At 45.3% G+C, this 21,443-nt stretch overlaps 1 protein-coding gene across 1 annotated transcript in view; it reads left to right on the forward strand.

Moving 5' to 3' along the window:
• LOC107523584 (uncharacterized) overlaps positions 1 to 21,443 on the forward strand; it is a 47,412-nt gene that overhangs the window by 12,539 nt on the left and 13,430 nt on the right. Inside the window, exon 3 of the mRNA XM_060185932.1 lies at positions 16,317 to 17,531. Within this exon, the coding sequence (XP_060041915.1) occupies positions 16,317 to 17,531 (1,215 nt within the window). The remainder of the gene's footprint in view (positions 1 to 16,316; positions 17,532 to 21,443) is intronic.

The following is a 21,443-nucleotide window of genomic DNA, read 5'->3' on the forward strand; positions in this document are numbered from 1 at the left end:
TCATAGGGTAGGTCCATTTCTAGCCTTCTGAGAGTTCTCCAGACTGTTCTCCACAGAGGTTGGACCAGTTGACATTCCCACCAGCAGTGCAGGAGGGTTCCTTTGACCCCACACCCTCTCCAGCATTTGCTGCTGTTACCTTTTCTGATGTATGACATTCTCACAGGAGTGAAGTTGTATCTCATTGTTGTCTTTATTTGCATTTCTCTGACAATCGAAAACTTGCAGCATTTTTTCATGTCTTTGTTGGCCTTTTGGATCTCTTCTGTGGTGAATATTCTGTGTACACCCTCTCCCTGTTTTTAGATGGAGTCATTTGTTTTCTTGTGGTTGAGTTTGGCAAGCTCTTTATATATTTTGGTTATTAAACTCTTGTCTGATGTATGGCAAACACATGCACATTTTCTACTAGCCAACAACATTTTCATTTTGAAGAGGAACCATAGCACTGGGCCTCCACACATCCTATCAATGGCAGATGGGGATGGAGCACAATACTAGGACACATATGACAAGTCATGTGTCCTACTCATGAGCCTTCTCTATAGCACCCAAAGTTTCTACTTCACTGAGATTTCTTAGCCTTTAGACTTAAGAAAGGAAACACCGCTTCCCGAACTTCCGGAGGCGGAGCTACGAGCAGCAGATCGCTTTCTCTCCTCTCCTCTCCCGGATCAACTAGGAATACCAAAGGAGACCACCCAGACCAAAACAAGACAGGACTAGAATGATCACAGGAACCAAGTAAATCACTCGTGAGTACAAACACGCGTGGCTGATGACGGAGAGGAGAGAGGGGCCTAAGGAGAGATTAAGTGACTGCTAACAGTTCAACAGTTTATCAGTGGAGACACCACCTCCAGTCTGCTCCACAAAAAGGGGACAGCTGATGGGAGGAAAGGACTCCCCAGAGACTCACCAAGTGCAACTCTGAGTCTCCATTGCTACTACCCTCAGAATCTGGAGCAGCAACAGGGAGGGACACCAGGGGACAGAGATCTAACCGGGAAACTCAGGAGAAGACCTACACCTTGGTGGCATAGCTGAGGGGCTGTGAAAGTCTCTTTGCATAACCACTGAATTATCTCTGCCACACCCTGCTTTATCTCTTGGTCAGGAGTCAGTGATTAAGCTAAGAAGCCTATTGATAGTTTAAAAGCCCTCAGGCTCCCATAGCCTACAGGGAAGAAAAAAAAGAGGCTTTTACATCACTGAGCTCCAACTCAGGGATTGAAAAAACAGTTAACTTCCACCACAGTAAAACCTTTAATTAAATTACTTAGACACAAGTCAATCCAGGCAATAGTGATCAATAATTTGAAAAGTACTGATAAAGGGAACTCATAACATAATATATAAAATGGTTAAAACAACAAGAAAAAATATTGGAGACTCGAACCAGGACAAGAGTCCAGCTAAAAGTCCTCCAGAGGGTGAAGCACAAAACAATGAGTTCAACATCCAAACATTAGCTAAGGAAATAATAACAGGAGTGAGTAAAGAATTTGAAAAAATTGTAATCAGAAATGCAGGAACAACAAATGAGAAAATGGAAGAAAATTCTAATAATCTCATGGTTATTAGAGAGCTGAAAGCTGAAATCACTGAGCTAAGAAGGCAACTAGCTGAACAAGCTAAAACAGTATCAGAGCAGGGCAACAAAATAGATGAACTCCAGAAAGCAGTAGAGGGCAGAGAGAATAGAATCTATGAGGCTGAAGACAGAATTAGCAAGAGTGAGGATGAATTAGAGACAACTAAAAAAGAAGTAAGAGATCTCAAAAAGAGATTAAGAGATGCTGAAAACAACAACAGAGTCCTATGGGATGACTTCAAAAGAAACAATATACGCATTATTGGCTTACCAGAGGAAGAAAGAGAAGGAGAGGAAGAAAGCATTCTCCAGGCCATAATAGCTAAAAATTTCTCTAGTCTAGACAACATCAAAGACATAAAGATTCAAGAAGCCCAGAGGGTCCCAAACAGAATTAACCCAGACCTAAAGACACCAAGACATGTCATACTTAGATTGGAAAGGAATAAGGATAAAGAAAGGATCCTCAAGGCTGCAAGAGAAAAACAAAGAGTCACCTACAAAGGAAAACCCATAAGATTAGCAGCAGACTTCTACATAAAAACACGACAGGCCAGAAGAGAATGGCAAGATATCTATCAATGAGAAAAGCTTTCAGCCAAGAATACTATATCCTGCTAGACTGTCATTCAGACTAGATGGAAGCATCAAAACCTTCTCAGACAAGCAACAGTTGAAGGAAGCAACCATCACCAAGCCTGCCCTGAAAGAACTTCTGAAAGGTCTCCTATAAACAACCAGACCACCACAAATAGGACATATATCAAAACAATCTAAAACTCTACAAGAATGGCGTTAAAATATCTTCAGTCTTTGATATCAATAAATTTCAATGGCCTGAATTCACCTATTAAAAGACACAGAGTAGGAAGATGGATCAGAAAACACAACCCAACAATATGTTGTCTACAGGAAACTCACCTAACTCAACAAGACAAACACAGACTTAAAGTGAAAGGATGGAAAACTATCATACAAGCCAATGGCACACAAAAAAGGGCAGGAACAGCTATTCTCATATCTGACATGATAGACTTGAAAATAGATAAGATTAAAAAAGATAGGAATGGACACTACTTAATGCTCAGAGGATCAGTCAATCAAGAGGACTTAACAATTATTAATATCTATGCACCCAATGAGAAGCCATCTAAATACATCAAACTTCTACTGAAAGAGCTACAGCAATATATTAACAGTAACACAATCGTAGTAGGGGACTTCAACACCCCACTCTCTCAACTTGACAGATCATCCAGGAAGAAAATCAGTAAAGACATAAGGGAGCTAAATGAAGAGATAGATAAACTAGAACTATTGGACATTTTCAGAGTCATTCATCCCAAGAAACTGGAATACACATTTTACTCAAATCCACATGGATCATTCTCAAGGATAGACCATATGTTAGGCCACAAAGACAGCATCAGCCAATTCAAGAGCACTGAAATCATGCCAAGCATCTTCTCAGACCACAGTGGAATGAAACTAACACTTAACAATCAATAAAAGATTAGTAACAGTCCCAAAATGTGGGAGCTCAACAGTACACTTCTTAACAACTTCTGGGTCAAAGAGGAAATCAAGGAAGAAATCAAAATGTTTCGAGAGTTCAATGAAAATGAAGACACAAGCTATCAAAATATTTGGGACACAGCTAAAGCAGTCCTAAGAGGGAAGTTCATAGCTATACAAGCACACATTAGGAAACAAGAAAAGGCACAAATAAAGAGCCTGATTGCACATCTTAAAGACCTAGAAGAAGAACAACAAAGGAATCCTAAAGCAACCAGAAGGACAGAAATTACTAAAGTTAGGGCAGAAATAAATAACATTGAGAATAGGAAAACCATACAAAAGATCAATGAAAGTAAATGTTGGTTCTTCAAAAGAGTAAACAAAATCGACAAGCCTTTAGTCAGACTCACAAAACAAAAAAGGGAGAAGACCCAAATAAATCGGATACTAAATGAAAGAGGAGATATCACAACAGACACTGCGGAAATTCAACATATCATGCGAGGCTTCTATGAACAACTATATGCCACCAAGCTAGAGAACCTGGAAGAAATGAATGATTTCCTAGATACCTACCAACTTCCAAAACTAAGTCAAGAGGAAGTGGATAACATGAACAGGCCCATCACAGCTAATGAAATTGAAACAGTTATCAAAAATCTTCCCAAAAATAAAAGTCCTGGACCAGATGGTTTTACAAATGAATTCTACAAAACCTTCAAAGAAGAACTAATACCTCTACTTTTAAAAGTCTTCCAGAAGATTGAAGACACTGGAATACTCCCTGCCAGCTTCTATGAAGCCAACATCACCCTGATACCAAAAGCAGACAGGGACACAACCAAAAAAGAAAATTACAGACCAATATCTCTGATGAACATAGATGCGAAAATATTAAACAAAATTCTAGCCAACCGGATACAGCAGTATATCAAAAAGATTGCTCATCATGACCAAGTGTGGTTTATCCCAGACATGCAAGGTTGGTTTAATATACGTAAATCAATCAATGTGACCCACCACATCAACAAAAGCAAGACCAAAAACCACATGGTCATATCAATAGATGCAGAGAAAGCCTTTGACAAAATACAACATCCCTTTATGATCAAAACACTACAAAAAATGGGAATAGATGGAAAATTCCTGAAGATAGTGGAGTCTATATATAGCAAACCTACAGCCAACATCATACTCTATGGTGAAAAACTGGAAGCATTTCCACTATGATCAGGTACGAGACAGGGCTGCCCACTATCACCATTACTATTCAACATAGTGTTGGAAGTTCTTGCCATAGCAATCAGGCAGGAGCAAGGAATTAAAGGCATACAGATTGGAAGAGAAGAAGTCAAGCTCTCCTTATTTGCAGATAACATGATAGTATACATGGAAAAACCTAAGGAATCCAGTAAGAAGCTTTTGGAAATCATCAGGCAATAGTAATGTGTCAGGGTATAAAATTAACATTCAAAAGTCAGTAGCATTCCTCTATGCAAACACTAAGTTAGGAGAAATTGAAATCCAGAAATCAGTTCCTTTTTCTATAGCAACAAAAACAATAAAATATCTAGAAGTAAACCTAACCAAAGAAGTGAAAGACTTGTATACTGAAAATTATGAGTCACTACTCAAAGAAATTGAAAAAGACACAAAGAAGTGGAAAGATATTCCATGTTCATGGGTTGGAAGAATTAACATCATCGAAATGAATATATTACCCAGAGCCATCTACAAATTTAATGCTATCCCCATCAAGATCCCAAGCACATTTTTTAGGAGAATAGAAAAAATGTTACAAATGTTTATCTGGAACCAGAAAAGACCTAGAATTGCAAAAACAATCTTGAGAAAAAAGAACAGAACCAGAGGCATCACACTCCCATATCTCAAACTGTATTATAGGGCCATTGTCATCAAAACTGCTTGGTACTGGAACATGAACAGACACACTGACCAGTGGAATAGAATTGAGAGCCCAGAAATGAGGCCCCACACGTATAGACATCTAATCTTTGACAAAGGGGCCCAGACTATTACATGGGGAAAGCAGAGTCTCTTCAACAAATGGTGTTGGAAACAATGGGTTGAAACATGCAGAAGAATGAAACTGAATCACTGTATTTCACCAAATACAAAAGTAAATTCCAAGTGGATCAAGGACTTGGATGTTAGACCAGAAACTATCAGATACTTAGAGGAAAATATTGGCAGAACTCTTTTCTGCATAAATTTTAAAGACATTTTCAATGAAACGAATCCAATTACAAAGAAGACTAAGGCAAGTATAAACCTATGGGACTACATCAAATTAAAAAGCTTCTTCACAGCAAAAGAAACCACTACCCAAACCAAGAGACCCCTCACAGAATGGGAGAAGATCTTTACATGCCTTACATCAGATAAAGTTTAATAACCAACATATATAAAGAGCTTGCCAGACTCAACAACAAGACAACAAATAACCCCATCCAAAAATGGGGGGAGGACTTGGACAGAATATTCACCACAGAAGAGATCCAAAAGGCCAACAAAGACATAAAAAAATGCTCCAAGTCTCTGATTGTCAGAGTAATGCAAATAAAGACAACAATGTGATATCACTTCACTCCTGTGAGAATGTCATGCATCAGAAAAGGTAACAGCAGCAAATGCTGGAGAGGGTGTGGGGTCAAAGGAACCCTCCTGCACTGCTGGTGGGAATGTCAATTGGTCCAACCTCTGTGGAGAACAGTCTGGAGAACTCTCAGAAGGCTAGAAATGGACCTACCCTATGACCCTGCAATTCCTCTCCTGGGGATATATCCTAAGGAACCCAACACATCCATCCAAAAAGATCTGTGTACACATATGTTCTTGGCAGCACAATTTGTAATAGCCAAAACCTGGAAGCAACCTAGGTGTCCAACAACAGATGAGTGGCTGAGCAAGTTGTGGTATATATACACAATGGAATACTACTCAGCTGTAAAAAATGGTGACTTCACCGTTTTCAGCCGATCTTGGATGGACCTTGAAAAAATCATGTTGAGTGAAATAAGTCAGAAACAGAAGGATGAATATGGGATGATCTCACTCTCAGGCCGAAGTTGAAAAACAAGATTAGAAAAGAAAACACAAGTTGAACCTGAAATGGAATTGGAGTATTACACCAAAGTAAAAGACTCTGGGGTGGGTTGGTGGGTGGGGAGAATACAGGTCCATGAAAGATGATGAATGAAATAGTGGGGGTTGTATTGTTAAATGGGAATCTGGGGAATGTTATGCATGTACAAACTATTGTATTTACTGTTGAATGTAAAACATTAATTCCCCAATAAAGAAATAAATTTAAAAAATAAAAAAACAAAAAAAACCAAACAGCCTTAATGAGAAAGAGCAAAGAGAAAAAAAAGAAAAAAGAAAGGAACCACCGTGTAACACATACACTCAACTTTCCGCATATTGTAACTTTACCAACGTCCAGTACTCTTGGGCTAAGCAGTAATTGAACTGGAGAATCAGGGAACCTGGAGTAAATAGTCTGAGATGAATCTTTCATTGCGGTTTGAGAACCCTGTTCTAAGGAGGCTACCTCTAAGGAGGTTGCAGGGTTACTTTTTAAAAAATACAAGTATTCCACAACAAGGGCAACAAAAGGGGAAAATAATGGCCTCCATGGGGCAGGCACCGAGCATCAGCAATAACCCTGGAGGCAAAAAAAAAAAAAAAAAAGAAGTACAAGTATTCGGTGGTCCGGGAGGAGGATACACAGTGGCTAAGACACTGGACTCTCTAGCTTGAGGTCACGAGATCGACCCCGACAGCACATGTACCAGAGTGATATCTGGTTCTATCTCTCCTCCTATCTTTCTCATGTATAAAGAAATAAATTCTTTATTTAATTAATTAATTAATTAATTTTTAAAATTTATTTCTTTATTGGGGAATTAATGTTTTACATTCAACAGTGAATACAATAGTTTGTACATGCATAACATTCCCCAGTTTCCCATTTAACAATACAACCCCTACTATGTCATTTATCATCCTTCATGGACCTGTATTCTCCCCACCCACCCCCACTTTTACTTTGGTGCGATATGCCAATTCCTTTTCAGGTTCTACTTGTGTTTTCTTTTCTGATCTTGCTTTTCAACTTCTGCCTGAGAGTGAGAGCATCCAATATTTATCCTTCTATTTCTTTCACTTAACATGATTTTTTAAAGGTCCATCCAAGATCAGCTGAAAATGGTGAAGTCACCATTTTTTAAAGCTGAGTAGTATTCCATTGTGTATATATACCACAACTTGCTCAGCCACTCATCTGTTGTTGGACATCTGGGTTGCTTCCAGGTTTTGGCTATTACAAATTGTGCTGCCAAGAACATATGTGTACACAGATCTTTTTGGATGGATGTGTTGGGTTCCTTAGGATATTTCCCCAGGAGAGGAATTGCAGGGTCATAGGGTAGGTCCATTTCTAGCCTTCTGAGAGTTCTCCAGACTGTTCTCCACAGAGGTTGGACCAATTGACATTCCCACCAGCAGTGCAGGAGGGTTCCTTTGACCCCACACCCTCTCCAGCATTTGCTGCTGTTACCATTTGCTGTTACCTTTTCTGATGTATGACATTCGCACAGGAGTGAAGTGGTATCTAAATCATTGTTGTCTTTATTTGCATTTCTCTGACAATCAGAGACTTGGAGCATTTTTTCATGTGTTTGTTGATCTTTTGGATCTCTTCTGTGGTGAATATTCTGTCCAAGTCCTCCCCACATTTTTGGATGGGGTTATTTGTTGTCTTGTTGTTGAGTCTGGCAAGTTCTTTATATATGTTGGTTATTAAACTCTTATCTGATGTATGACATGTAAAGATCTTCTCCCATTCTGTGAGGGATCTCTTGATTTGGGTAGTGGTTTCTTTTGCTGTGAAGAAGCTTTTTAATTTGATGTAGTCCCATAGGTTTATACTTGCCTTAGTCTTCTTTGTAATTAGATTCGTTTCATTGAAAATGTCTTTAAAATTTATGTGGAAAAGAGTCTGCCAATATTTTCCTCTAAGTATTTGATAGTTTCTGGTCTAACATCCAAGTCCTTGATCCACTTGGAATTTACTTTTGTATTTGGTGAAATACAGTGATTCAGTTTCATTCTTCTGCATGTTTCAACCCATTGTTTCCAACACCATTTGTTGAAGAGACTCTGCTTTCCCCATGTAATAGTCTGGGCCCCTTTGTCAAAGATTAGATGTCCATAGGTGTGGGGCGAAATAAATTCTTAAAAAATGAAAATTTTCGAAAAAGATTGGGACCTAGTGCCCCTCTCAGCATCAGCCAGCCACTGTGTAGGGTAGAATTGAAGTCTGCAGTGTCTCTGATGCCCCCTCCCATGGGACACAGGAATGTCCTCACAGGCTCCCTTTGTTCAACAGACTCCACTCTGTAGCTCCCACACTCTCTCAGAGACACCTCAGAACTCTCCTGCACTCCTGCCCCTCCCTGCTCAGCCAGGACAGACTCTTCCTGTGTGGGGAGTGTTGAAAGGCACCCACTGCTCTATTCCTACAAGGCCTTATGTCTGCAGTCTCACAGCTCCTTCCCCTTGTGCTGTCAGCACAGTCCTCAGACCAGCTGGAGCCTGGACCCAGTCCATTTGAGCCCCACAGTGCCTGAAACAAGTGTGAGCTGGAGAGTTCATGTAAGCACCCTGGCAGCCAGCTTCTCCAGAGAAATGAAGGGAGATGGGAGATGGCAGGGTTCACTGCAACCACATGCTAACACGAAAGCAGACTGTGCTAAGTGGCAGCACCCCAGCTTTCATGGTGCCTTAAACTGGCTCAGCCACTACCTAGGTAGGTAACACATTGGCATGACTTGTGGAGGCTCATCAGTATTTGAGTTCAAAACCTGCAAGCAAAGTGCTGTGGCCTTCTGTAGGTAAAGCTCAAAGTGACGCACACTGCAGGACGGAGACGGGGTGAAGGGGACATGTTGATCTTAGCATTAAAACGCTACAGGTTACTGGCAGGCAGGCTGAGGAGGCTCAGGGTTACTCTGTGATAGGGGTTTGCATAAACAGACTCGTAGCTGTGTTCTCTGTTTTCTGTTTTCAGGAACAACCCAGGAGGTGTCTACGAAGCCTGGGAGCACCGGAGGAGCACATGTGCTACCACCAAGCCAGCAGAACTTGAACTCTGGGTCTGGCCAGGCCAGCCTGCATCTCCTGGACAGCAGCCCATCAGCCACCCCTGGTTCCGGCCTGAGCCAGCCAGAAGACAGCTCTCAGGAGATCACTGCCACACCTGACCCTTCCACCACGCTCAACAAGCCCGGGCTGTCTGAAGGGGCTCCCTCTGGCCCCAGCGCCTCTGTGCCGGGTGGAAAGACCAAGCCCCAGGCAGCAGGGCTGACCCACCTGCGACCTGTCGGTGCCCTGGGCACTGAGTATTTTGTGCTCACACCCCCCAGCTCTGGCAACCTGAAGGAGTTTGCCGTGAGGGCCGGCCCCACAGGTGCCAGGGTCGACATCCAGCTGAAGCTGCCAGTGACATTCCAGGGCACCTCCTACCGTGCGGGCCAGGTGCTCAGTGTCACCCTCAAGCCCAACCAGGTGGCCCTGATGCAGAGTGACTCTGACCTCTCAGGCTCCAGGGTCACAGCCAGCAGCCCTGTGGCTGTCTTCTCAGGACACAACTGTGCCCAGGAAGACTCGACAGCCTGTGGCCAAGTAGTGAGGCAGCTGCTCCCCACCTCAGCCTGGGGCACCGACTATGTGGTGGCCAGCCAGAACTCTCAGAAGCCCTATGACGTGGCCTACGTGGTGGCCAAGCAGACCACAAAGCTGACCTACAATCACGGGGGCACCACTGGCTTCCGTTGGCTCAAGAAAGGGGAAGTGGCAGAGTTTGACATCCGGCCTTCCAGGCCACTCCACCTGACTGCAGACAAGGGCATCCAGGTCCTGCAGTTTGGCACTGGGACCTCTAGGGACGGTGCTACCAGTGACCCAGAGCTGGTCCTGGTCCCAGATGTGGCTTCCTACTGCTCTTCCTATGTGGTCAAGACTGAGCCAGACTCTGCTGGGGTGGCCCTGGTGGTGGCACCAACCAAGGCAGCCGAGCAGCTGACCCTGGACACTCACTCACTTAGGAACCTCCTCAGCTGGACAGCTGTGCCAGGCAGTGAGTTCTCCTTTGCAGAAGTGGCCCTCGGCTCTGAAGACAAGAACCACATCATCAAGGCCCCTGCCAACTTTGGGCTGCTTCCCTTTGGAATCCAGCAGGCTGTGGACCATGTAGCAGCAGCATCCTGTGGTCGGAGTGAGTGATGGCCAGTGACCCCTGACCCTGCCCTCTCGGCTTTCTCCCTTTCCCACCCTCCTTTCCCTCAGTGACTCCTGGCTCAATTGCACTGTCTCTCACTCCCATGTCCATCTTCCCCCTGCTGATGGCTGCTTGCGGACTCAGACAGCATGTCTGCTAGAGCACAAAGCTTGTTCTTTGAGGCCCTGGGTTTGAGCCCTGGAAACACATGGAGCAAATACAGGTCAGCAGGCAACCTATTTGAATGGTGGAGTGGTGCAGTGGTGCCCACTGCTCCCAGTCTCCTCCTTCCTTCACCTCCTTTCCCCTCTCCTCCTTTCCTGTCTCCTGCCCTCTTCTCTTTTTCTGTCCGCTCCCCTCCTCTCCTCTCTGCTCTCTACTTGTCTCCTCTCCTCTCCTCTCTTTATCTGTCCCCTCCACTCCCCTCCTTTGCCCTCTTCTCTCCTCTCTGCTCGTCTCCTCTCCTCTTTTTCTCTTTCATATATGAAAGAATTAAACCTGGCGTAGTTTCAGTGGTATTATTCATGTTGAGGCAGAGCACTGCAAGGAGTAAGAAAGAACAGAAGAAAGGAATGGAGAAAATGAGAAATAAACAAAAAAGCCCTATCCCCTCTCTTTTGTTTGAGAGGTGTATTTCTTTTAAATTTTTAAAAAATTTTATTTATTTATTTATTTATTTTTATTCCCCCCCCTATTTTGCTCTTGTTTATCATCATTGTTATTATTGTTGTCACTGCTATCATTATTGTTGGTTAGGACAGAGAGAAATTGAGAGAGGAGGGGAAGACAGACAGGGGGAGAGAAAGACAGACACCTGCAGACCTACTTCACTGCTTGTGAAGCATACCCCCTGCTTGTGCGGAGCCAGGGGCTTGAACTGGGATCCCTACACAAGTCCTTACACTTCGCACCATGTGTGCTTAATCTGTTTTGGCACTGCCCAGCTCCCAGAAAGGTGTATTTCTTAGTATTGATGCTGCCGTGTGGGAGAGTTAGCTGTCTTGTGTGAAGAACCACTCCTGGTGTCTGATATGTACTGAGATAGTTATCACTGAGGGATAAACCCAAGGAGAATCTACCCCTGGCAACAATTGTACCCTCAATTGTACCCTCCAATTGAGGGCACAGGCCTCAAAGGCAGACTGCCCAGGCTCCAATCTCAGCTCTGATTGTGTGGCCTTAGGTGAGACTTTGCTTCAGTGGGACTAAGTTTCCAGGTTGTAAAATGGGGTCAACCCTGCCTCATCTTTGGCAAGGACTTGCTGAGTGGAGCTGTGATGTGCTAAGATTTGTAAAGGCCTTGGAGCTGGCTGACCCGTGAGGAGGGCTGTGTCTGCAAGGGAGCTGACAGTATGAGGAGATGATGACAAGAGCTTTCATAGTCTAGAATCAGGAGAGGAGAGAGCTGTTCTTCTACTCACTCCTTTGAACAATGACCTTTGAACACTAGGGTTCCCAGCACTGGACAGCCTCAGTCAGCCCTGTCAAATTAAGTGGTTCAAGCATAGCTTGGAGCCCTGTCCCACATAGAAGGATATAGGATAGCATGAGAGAGATTGATAGATGCAAAAGTGGTGTGGTGTGTGACCTTTCTTTTCGTTCTTCCTTCCTCTCTCCTTTCCTTCCTTCCTTCCTTCCTTCCTCCCTTCCTTCCTTTCTTAATATTTATTTTCTTAATATTTATTTATTTATTTCCTTTCTTAATATTTATTTATTTATTCCCTTTTGTCACCCTTATTGTTTTATTGTAGTTATTGTTATTGATGTTGTCATTGCTGGATATGATAGAGAGAAATGGAGAGAGGAAGGGAAGACAGAGGGGGAGAGAAAGATAGACACCTGCAGACCTGCTTCACTGCCTGTGAAGCGACTCCCCTGCAGGTGGGGAGCTGGGGGCTTGAACCCGGATCCTTTTGCCAGTCCTTGCGCTTTGCGCCACGTGCTCTTGACCCGCTGCATTACCGTCCAACTCCTTCTTTCCTTTCTTTCTTCCTTTTCTTTCTTTTTTTTTTTTTCCTTTAACCTAAGCACTGCTCGTATTTGACTTATGGTGGTGTAGGGGTTTGAAGTTGGGACCTCAGAGTTTCAGGCATGACAATCTGCTTGCAAAATCATTGTGCTATCTCCCCAGCCCATGCCTGTCTTCTCTCTCTATCTGTCTCTCCTCTTCCTGTCCTCTAAAATATATATTATTAGAGTAAAACTTGATCAGGTTTGCCACTGAGTGGTGGTATGAAGCATATACCTGAGAGGGGAGAGCGCTGCCACTGGGATGTGTCGCCAACCCGGTATGAAGCATATGCAAAGCCCTGTATTCATTTATTAAAATCTTAGCAGCCTCTCAGGAAGGAGATTATGAATTCTACCCCAGTAGATGACAGTAAGAGCACAGAGCAGAGTCTTACAAGGTCCTTTAGTGTCTGCATCAGGCCTTTATCTGTTGTTTAGTGGGGGATGAGAGGGTGATTTTTTTCCCTTTATTGAGGGTTTAATGTTTTACAGTCGACAGTAAATACAATTGTTTGTACATGTATAGCATTCTCATTTCTCCACATAACATTCTCATTTTTCCACACAACAATACAACCCCCACTAAGTCCTCTCACATCCTATTCCAGGACCTGAAGCCCAACTCCCACACACACACCTACCACCCCAGAGTCTTTTACTTTGGTGTAATGCACCAACTCCAGTCAAAGTTCTGCTTAGTGTTTCTCTTCTGATCTTCTGCCTGTGACTGAGATTATCTCATATTCATCTTTCTGTTTCTGACTTATTTCACTTAACATGATTTCATCAAGCTCCATCCAAGATAGGCTGAAATATGGCCAAATCACCATTTTACTCTGAAAATGTCCAATAGTTCTAGTTTAAATATCTCTTCATTTAGCTCCTTCGTTTCTTTATTGATTTTCTGCCTGGATGATCTGTCAAGTTGAGAGAGTGAGGTGTCTAAGTCCCCTACTATGACTGTGTTGCTGTTAACATATTGCTGTAGCTCTTTCAGTAGAAGTTTGATGTATTTAGATGGCCTCTCCTTGGGTGCATAGATGTTGATAATAATTAAGTCCTCTTGATTGACTGATCCTCTGAACACTAATTAATGTCCTCCATACCTATATATTTTTTAAAATCTATTTATTCCGTTTTGTTGTCCTTGTTGTTTTATTGTTGTAGTTATTATTGTTGTTATTGATGTTGTTGTTGGATAGGACAAAGAGAAATGGAGAGAGGAGGGGGAAGACAGAGAGGGGGAGAGAAAGACAGACACCTGCAGACCTGCTTCACCACTTGTGAAGTGACTCCCCTGATGGTGGGGAGCCGGGGTCTTGAACCGGGATCCTTTCACTGGTCCTTGCGCTTTACTCCACCTGCGCTTAACCCGCTGCACTACTGCCCAACTCCCTCACTATCTTTTTAAATTTTATTTATGTTAGGGTCTATCATGTCAGATATAAGAATAGCTGTTCCTGCCCCTTTTTGGTGTTCCATTGGCTTGTATGGTAGTTTTCCATCCTTTCACTTTGAGTCTGTGTTTGCCTTGTTGAGTTAGGTGGGTTTCCTGCAGACGGCATATGGTTGGGTTGTGTTTTCTGACCCATCTTCCTACTCTGTGCCTTTTAGTAGGTGAATTCAGGCCATTGAAATCTATTGATACTATAGATTGAAGATATTTTAATGCCATTATTGTAGAGTTTTAGAGTGTTCTAATATATGGCATGTTTATGGTGATCTGATTGTTTATAGGAGACCTTTCAGCACTTCTTTCAGGGCAGGCTTAGTGATAGTTGATTCCATCAACTGTTGCTTGTCTGAGAAGGTCTTTATGCCTCCATCTAGTCTGAATGAAACAGTAGGATAGAAGGATCCAGTAGTCTTGGTTGAAAGCCTTTTCACTGAGAACTCGATAGATATCTTGCCATTGCCTTCTGGCCTATAGTGTTTGTGTGGAGAAATTTGCTGCTAATCTTATGGGTTTTCCTCTGTAGGTGACTCTTTGTTTTTCTTCTGCAGCCTTCAGGATCCTTTCTCTATCTTTATTCCTTTTCATTCTAAATGTGATGTGTCTTGGTGTCTTTCAGTCTAGGTTACTTCTGTTTGGGACCCTCAGGGCTTCTTGATCCTTTAAGTCTTTTATGTTGTCTAGACTAGGGAAGTTCTCAGCTATTATGCCCTATAGAATGCTATCTTCTAAGGGGTCGGGTGGTGGAGCACCTGGTTGAGCACACATGTTACAAAGCACATGGACCCAGGTTCGATTCCCAGTCCCCACCTGCAGGGGAAAGCTTCACAAGTGGTGAAACAGTGCTGCAGGTGTCTCTCTGTCTCTCTTCCTCTCTATTCCTCCCTCTTCCCTCTTGATTTCCAGCTGTCTCTATCCAATAAATAAATAAAGATAATAAAAAAAATTTTTTAAAGGAATGCTATCTTCTCCTTGAGAGTGTGATTTCTAAAGAGAACTAGTGGCCCAGAAGGTCACAGGGTTATGTCAGCTTGTTACTACCACTGAATGTAGAAGTATTTTTGACATTTTATTAGTTATTATTCCAGTTCCTGATGTCAAGTTACCCATACTTTGTAAATTAAAAAAATCTTTTCTATTATTTACTTTCTTATTTTTGAGGAATAAGAGACTTAACACATGCACATTTCCTACTAGCCAACAACATTTTCATTAAGAGCTTGAAGAGGGACCACAACACCAGAGCCTCCGCAAGTCCTAGCTATGGCAGACGGGGATATAACACAATACTAGGACACACATGACAAGTCATGTGTCCTATCCATGAGCCTTCTCTATAGCCCCCAATGTCTCTCTTTCTCAGGAACCCCTTAGCCTTTACTTAAGTGGGATGGAAAAGGAAGGACACACTGTGAAACACATACACTCAAGCTTCCATGGATTGGTGCTAAGGGTCTTCTTCACCAACTTCCTGTTCTCCTGGGCTGAGCAGTAGTTGAATAGCAGAATCAGAGCACCTGGAGCAAATGTCTGAGAATATTCTTTCATTGCGGCTTGAGAACTTTATTCTAAGAAGGCTGCTAAACAGGTTGCAGGGTTACTTCTTAAAAAACACAAGTATTCGAAAAAGGATGGGACCTAGTGACTCTGAGGATCAGCCAGCCACTGTGTAGGGTAGAATTGAAATCTGCAGTGTCTCTGATGCCCCCTTCCCATAGGACACAGGAATGTCCTCGCAGGCTCCCTTTGTTCAGTAGACTCCACTCTGTAGCTCCCACACTATCTCAGAGACACCTCAGAACTCTCCTGCACTCCTGCCCCTCCCTACTCAGCCAGGACAGACTCTTCCTGTGTGGGGAGTGTTGAAAGGCACCCACTACTCTTTTCATACAAGGCCTTATGTCTGCAGTCTCACAGCTCCTTCCCCTTGTGCTGTCAGCACAGTCCTCAGACCAGCTGGAGCCTGGACCCAGTCCATTTGAGCCCCACAGTGCCTGAAACAAGTGTGAGCTGGAGAGTTCACGTAAGCACCCAGGCAGCCAGCTTCTCCAGAGAAATGAAGGGAGATGGGAGATGGCAGGGTTCACTGCAACCACATGCTAACACGAAAGCAGACTGTGCTAAGTGGCAGCACCCCAGCTTTCATGGTGCCTTAAACTGGCTCAGCCACTACCTAGGTAGGTAACACATTGGCATGACTTGTGGAGGCTCATCAGTATTTGAGTTCAAAACCTGCAAGCAAAGTGCTGTGGCCTTCTGTAGGTAAAGCTCAAAGTGACGCACACTGCAGGACGGAGACGGGGTGAAGGGGACATGTTGATCTTAGCATTAAAACGCTACAGGTTACTGGCAGGCAGGCTGAGGAGGCTCAGGGTTACTCTGTGATAGGGGTTTGCATAAACAGACTCGTAGCTGTGTTCTCTGTTTTCTGTTTTCAGGAACAACCCAGGAGGTGTCCACGAAGCCTGGGAGCACCGGAGGAGCACATGTGCTACCACCAAGCCAGCAGAACTTGAACTCTGGGTCTGGCCAGGCCAGCCTGCATCTCCTGGACAGCAGCCCATCAGCCACCCCTGGTTCCGGCCTGAGCCAGCCAGAAGACAGCTCTCAGGAGATCACTGCCACACCTGACCCTTCCACCATGCTCAACAACAATGACAAGCCCGGGCTGTCTGAAGGGGCTCCCTCTGGCCCCAGCGCCTCTGTGCCGGGTGGAAAGACCAAGCCCCAGGCAGCAGGGCTGACCCACCTGCGACCTGTCGGTGCCCTGGGCACTGAGTATTTTGTGCTCACACCCCCCAGCTCCGGCAACCTGAAGGAGTTTGCCGTGAGGGCCGGCCCCACAGGTGCCAGGGTCGACATCCAGCTGAAGCTGCCAGTGACATTCCAGGGCACCTCCTACCGTGCGGGCCAGGTGCTCAGTGTCACCCTCAAGCCCAACCAGGTGGCCCTGATGCAGAGTGACTCTGACCTCTCAGGCTCCAGGGTCACAGCCAGCAGCCCTGTGGCTGTCTTCTCAGGACACAACTGTGCCCAGGAAGACTCGACAGCCTGTGGCCGAGTAGTGAGGCAGCTGCTCCCCACCTCAGCCTGGGGCACCGACTATGTGGTGGCCAGCCAGAACTCTCAGAAGCCCTATGACGTGGCCTACGTGGTGGCCAAGCAGACCACAAAGCTGACCTACAATCACGGGGGCACCACTGGCTTCCGTTGGCTCAAGAAAGGGGAAGTGGCAGAGTTTGACATCCAGCCTTCCAGGCCACTCCACCTGACTGCAGACAAGGGCATCCAGGTCCTGCAGTTTGGCACTGGGACCTCTAGGGACGGTGCTACCAGTGACCCGGAGCTGGTCCTGGTCCCAGATGTGGCTTCCTACTGCTCTTCCTATGTGGTCAAGAGCATGCCAGGCTCTGAAAGGGTGGCCCTGGTGGTGGCACCAACCAAGGCAGCCGAGCAGCTGACCCTGGACACTCACTCACTTAGGAACCAGCTCACCTGGACAGCTGTGCCAGGCAGTGAGTTCTCCTTTGCAGAAGTGGCCCTCGGCTCTGAAGACAAGAACCACATCATCAAGGCCCCTGCCAACTTTGGGCTGCTTCCCTTTGGAATCCAGCAGGCTGTGGACCATGTAGCAGCAGCATCCTGTGGTCGGAGTGAGTGATGGCCAGTGACCCCTGACCCTGCCCTCTTGGCTTTCTCCCTTTCCCACCCACCTGTCCGTCAGTGGCTCCTGGATCCACTGCACTGTCTCTCACTCCCATGTCCATCTTCCCCCTGCTGATGGCTGCTTGGGACACTTCAGACAGTGTCTGCTAGAGCACAAAGCTTGTTCTTTGAGGCCCTGGGTTTGAGCCCTGGAAACACATGGAGCAAATACAGGTCAGCAGGCAACCTATTTGAATGGTGGAGTGGTGCAGTGATTGCTGCCCACTGCTCCCAGTCTCCTTCTTCCTTCCATTCCTTTCCTGTCCCCTCCTTTTCTGTCTCTTCTGTTGTTAAGTTCGGGGGCTCCAGCAGGCCGGGCTAGCGTCGCGGCGGTAGACAGAGACAGAGACTCAGGGACACATGGCTGGGCCAAGAAGCTGCAGTTTAATCTTTATTCACGAACAGGCAAATCTTCACACCATGTGCTTCCCCATCATTCTTCCTCCACTGCTGCTGCTGGGACTCTGGACGTCCTTAGCATAGGGGGCAGGGAGAAAGAGGGGCGTGAAACTAGCAAGGGCCAAACCAATTCCCTCAGAGGTCAGGGAGAAGGGGAGCAAACCAATATGAAACATACCAACAATTCCCCCTTCTGTTTTTAACTAAATGACCACAGTATCAGGGTTGTGGGGTGAACAGAAACCTATATTGTACAGGCATTTTCAAAAAAGAAACTGGCACAAACATGGAGAAACATGTAAGTGAGTAACAAGAACCAGTGTGCTGCCAAGGGAAGGCCTGAGGGGGCCATTTTTTGCCTCTGTGGGCAAAACTTTATCAGCTTAAAAAAAACATTTCCTGCCTCTGGGGGGCGTACTTGCCTCGACGGGCATTTTCTAGCATGGGGGGAGGGTGAGGCCTAGAGTCCCAAGGCATGGCTGCAGTAAGTGTTTGAGAAACCCAGCAGCATAAAGGGAAGCCGCTAGTTTTGTGCAAAGTGTCTGAGGTGAACCAGTGAGTCAGATAGAAGTCCAAAGCAGATGTCCACCGAAGAATTGCCAGGGGGTGAATTGTTGTACATCTGTCTCAATGGGGAATGTCAGCCATCGGAATTTTGCTTTTCTGTAGAGAGCTTGACAGCTGCAATTTACCACAATTGATAATTCTATCACAATTGGAAGTCTCTTCCAGCACGATTTTAAGGCTATTTAAAGTTTAAACAATAAAATGTGGAAAGGCAAACATGAACCATAGAAAGAAAAAGGCCTCAGGCATGAGAATTATTAGCATAACCATAGCACAATCTAACGTTTTTAATTGAGAAGGAATTTGAGACTTTTACATATCAACAACATCTTTATAACCTTTTGTTACACCCATTCAAGATGGAGACACACCCTAGGTGTGCGCAGGTTTTTTTTTTTAAGACCAACTTAGTTAAAATATATTGATTGTTAACTAATTTTTACCTCAGACTTTAAATGTAAGTTAATTTTATCTTTATGAGAACTATGTTGAAAACCTTTTTCATTTAACTCTGTCTGGTAAGAATACAGCCTTAAAGTTATATTTTTAACCTTAAAGTTAATGTTACCAAACTTTCAACACACACATAAACATGGTCTTTAATACACAAGGAGAGAAACTTTTGTTACGAAGACATGTCATTTTAAACACAAATTTAGATCTATACTGTCTTAGCCGTTCAGGGTGTGTGTTGTCCAGTGGTGGCCTCTTGGGCAGCTTCATTTCTAGGAACTGCAGGTTGCGATCTCTGGACGAATCTCTGAGTATTCTAGCTCGTCTGCCTTCAGACCTGAGCTGAGGATCTCGGCCAGGGGGCCCAGTTTTGGCAGGGAGCCCACGGTCTACGGGGGTCTGGGATCTGTTCAGACTTCATAGCACGAGGGTGGGCGGGCCAGCCATGCAGAAGGTGCGGGCCGAGGTGCCCTGGGGTGGCGGCCATGATAGGCCTCCACGGCGGCCCTGCCCCATGGCCCTGCCATGTCTGCCGCCCTGTTCCCAGCGGCCGAGCAGCGTGGAGGGAGCCCACGCCCAATGTCCCGCGCCAAGCGGCCGAAAGCCAGCTCCTGCGGGCTGGCGTTGGGCTCCTGCGGGCTGGCGTTGGGCTCCTGCGGGCTGGTGTTGGGCAGAAACCACAGAGTGGTCCAGAGATAAATGTTCCAGAAACAGCAAAACAGTCTCGTGAAGAAAGGGCAGAGGCCTTTGGAGATCTCTTCACAAGCAGAAGAGAAGGCCATAGTGCATAGGTAGCCAAATTGTCTTCACTTATCTGAGAGATGCGCAGGTCCGGTCCACGTGGGCGCCATTTGTTGTTAAAGTTCGGAGGCTCCAGCAGGCCGGGCTAGCGTCGCAGCGGTAGACAGAGACAGAGACTCGGGGACACACGGCTGGGCTGAGAAGCTGCAATTTAATCTTTATTCACGAACGGGCAAATCACCACACCATGTGCTTCCCCATCATTCTCCCTCTGCCGCTGCTGCTGGGACTCTGGACGTTCTTAGCATAGGGGGCGGGGAGAAAAAGGAGCGGGGAGAAAAAGGAGCGCGAAACTAGCAAGGGCCAAACCAATTCTCTCAGAGTTGGGGGGAAGGTGAACAAACCAATATGAAACATGCCAACACTCCTCTCTCTCCCCTCACCTCCCCTGCACTCGCCTCCTTTCCTCCTCTCTCCTCTCTACCACTCTCCTCTCCTCTCCTCTCCTCTCCTCTCCTCTCCTCTCCTCTCCTCTCCTCTCCTCTCCTCTCCTCTCCTCTCCTCCCCTCCCCTCCCCTCCCCTCCCCTCCCCTCCCCTCCCCTCTCCTCTCCTCTCCTCTCCTCTCCTATCCTATCCTCTCCTTTCTTCTCTCTCTTATATGAAAGAATTAAAGCTGGCATAATTCAGTGGTATTATTCATGTTGAGGCAGAGAACTGCTAGGAGTAAGAAAGGACAGAAGAAAGGAGTGAAAGAAATGAGAATGGAACGAATAAGCACTATCCCCTCTCTTTGTTAGAAAGGTGTATTTCTTTTAAGTTTTTTTAAATTTTATTTTATTTTTATTTTTTCCCTTTTTTATTGCCCCTGTTAAATGTCATTGTTGTTATTATTGTTGTTGCTGTCATTATTGTTGGATAGGAAAAGAAATTGAGAGAGGAGGGGAAGACAGAGAGCGGGAGAGAAACACAGACACCTGAAGACCTGCTTCACTAATTTTGAAGTGAACACCCTGCTTGTGGGGAGCCAGGTTGCTTGAACTAGGATCCTTACACCAGTTCTTACACTTTGTGCCACGTGTGCGTAGCCCAGCTCCCAGAAAGGTGTATTTCTTAGTATTGATGCTGCCATGTGGGAAAGTTAGCTGTCATGTGTGAAGAACCACTCCTGGTGTCTGATATGTACTGAGATAGTTATCACTGAGGGATAAACCCAAGGAGAATCTACCCCGGGCACCAAGGTTCCCTCCAATTGAGGGCACAGGCCTCAAAGGCAGACTGCCCAGGCTCCAATCTCAGCTCTGATTGTGTGGCCTTAGGTGAGACTTTGCTTCAGTGGGACTAAGTTTCCAGGTTGTAAAATGGGGTCAACCCTGCCTCATCTTTGGCAAGGACTTGCTGAGTGGAGCTGTGATGTGCTAAGATTTGTAAAGGCCTTGGAGCTGGCTGACCCGTGAGGAGGGCTGTGTCTGCAAGGGAGCTGACAGTATGAGGAGATGATGACAAGAGCTTTCATAGTCTAGAATCAGGAGAGGAGAGAGCTGTTTCTGCCAGTACCACCCATGCAAACTCTGCCCCAACCCCAGGCTTCTCAGCCCCACCACATAATTCTCTCCCCATTAGCTCTACTCAGTTCAAGCTCTGGTTGTGGCCCTGGTCCCACATGGAGCACCGTGATGACATGGTGATCTCCATACATGGA

Source organism: Erinaceus europaeus, chromosome 2 (assembly GCF_950295315.1).
Source record: "Erinaceus europaeus chromosome 2, mEriEur2.1, whole genome shotgun sequence".
Lineage (NCBI taxonomy): Eukaryota > Metazoa > Chordata > Mammalia > Eulipotyphla > Erinaceidae > Erinaceus > Erinaceus europaeus.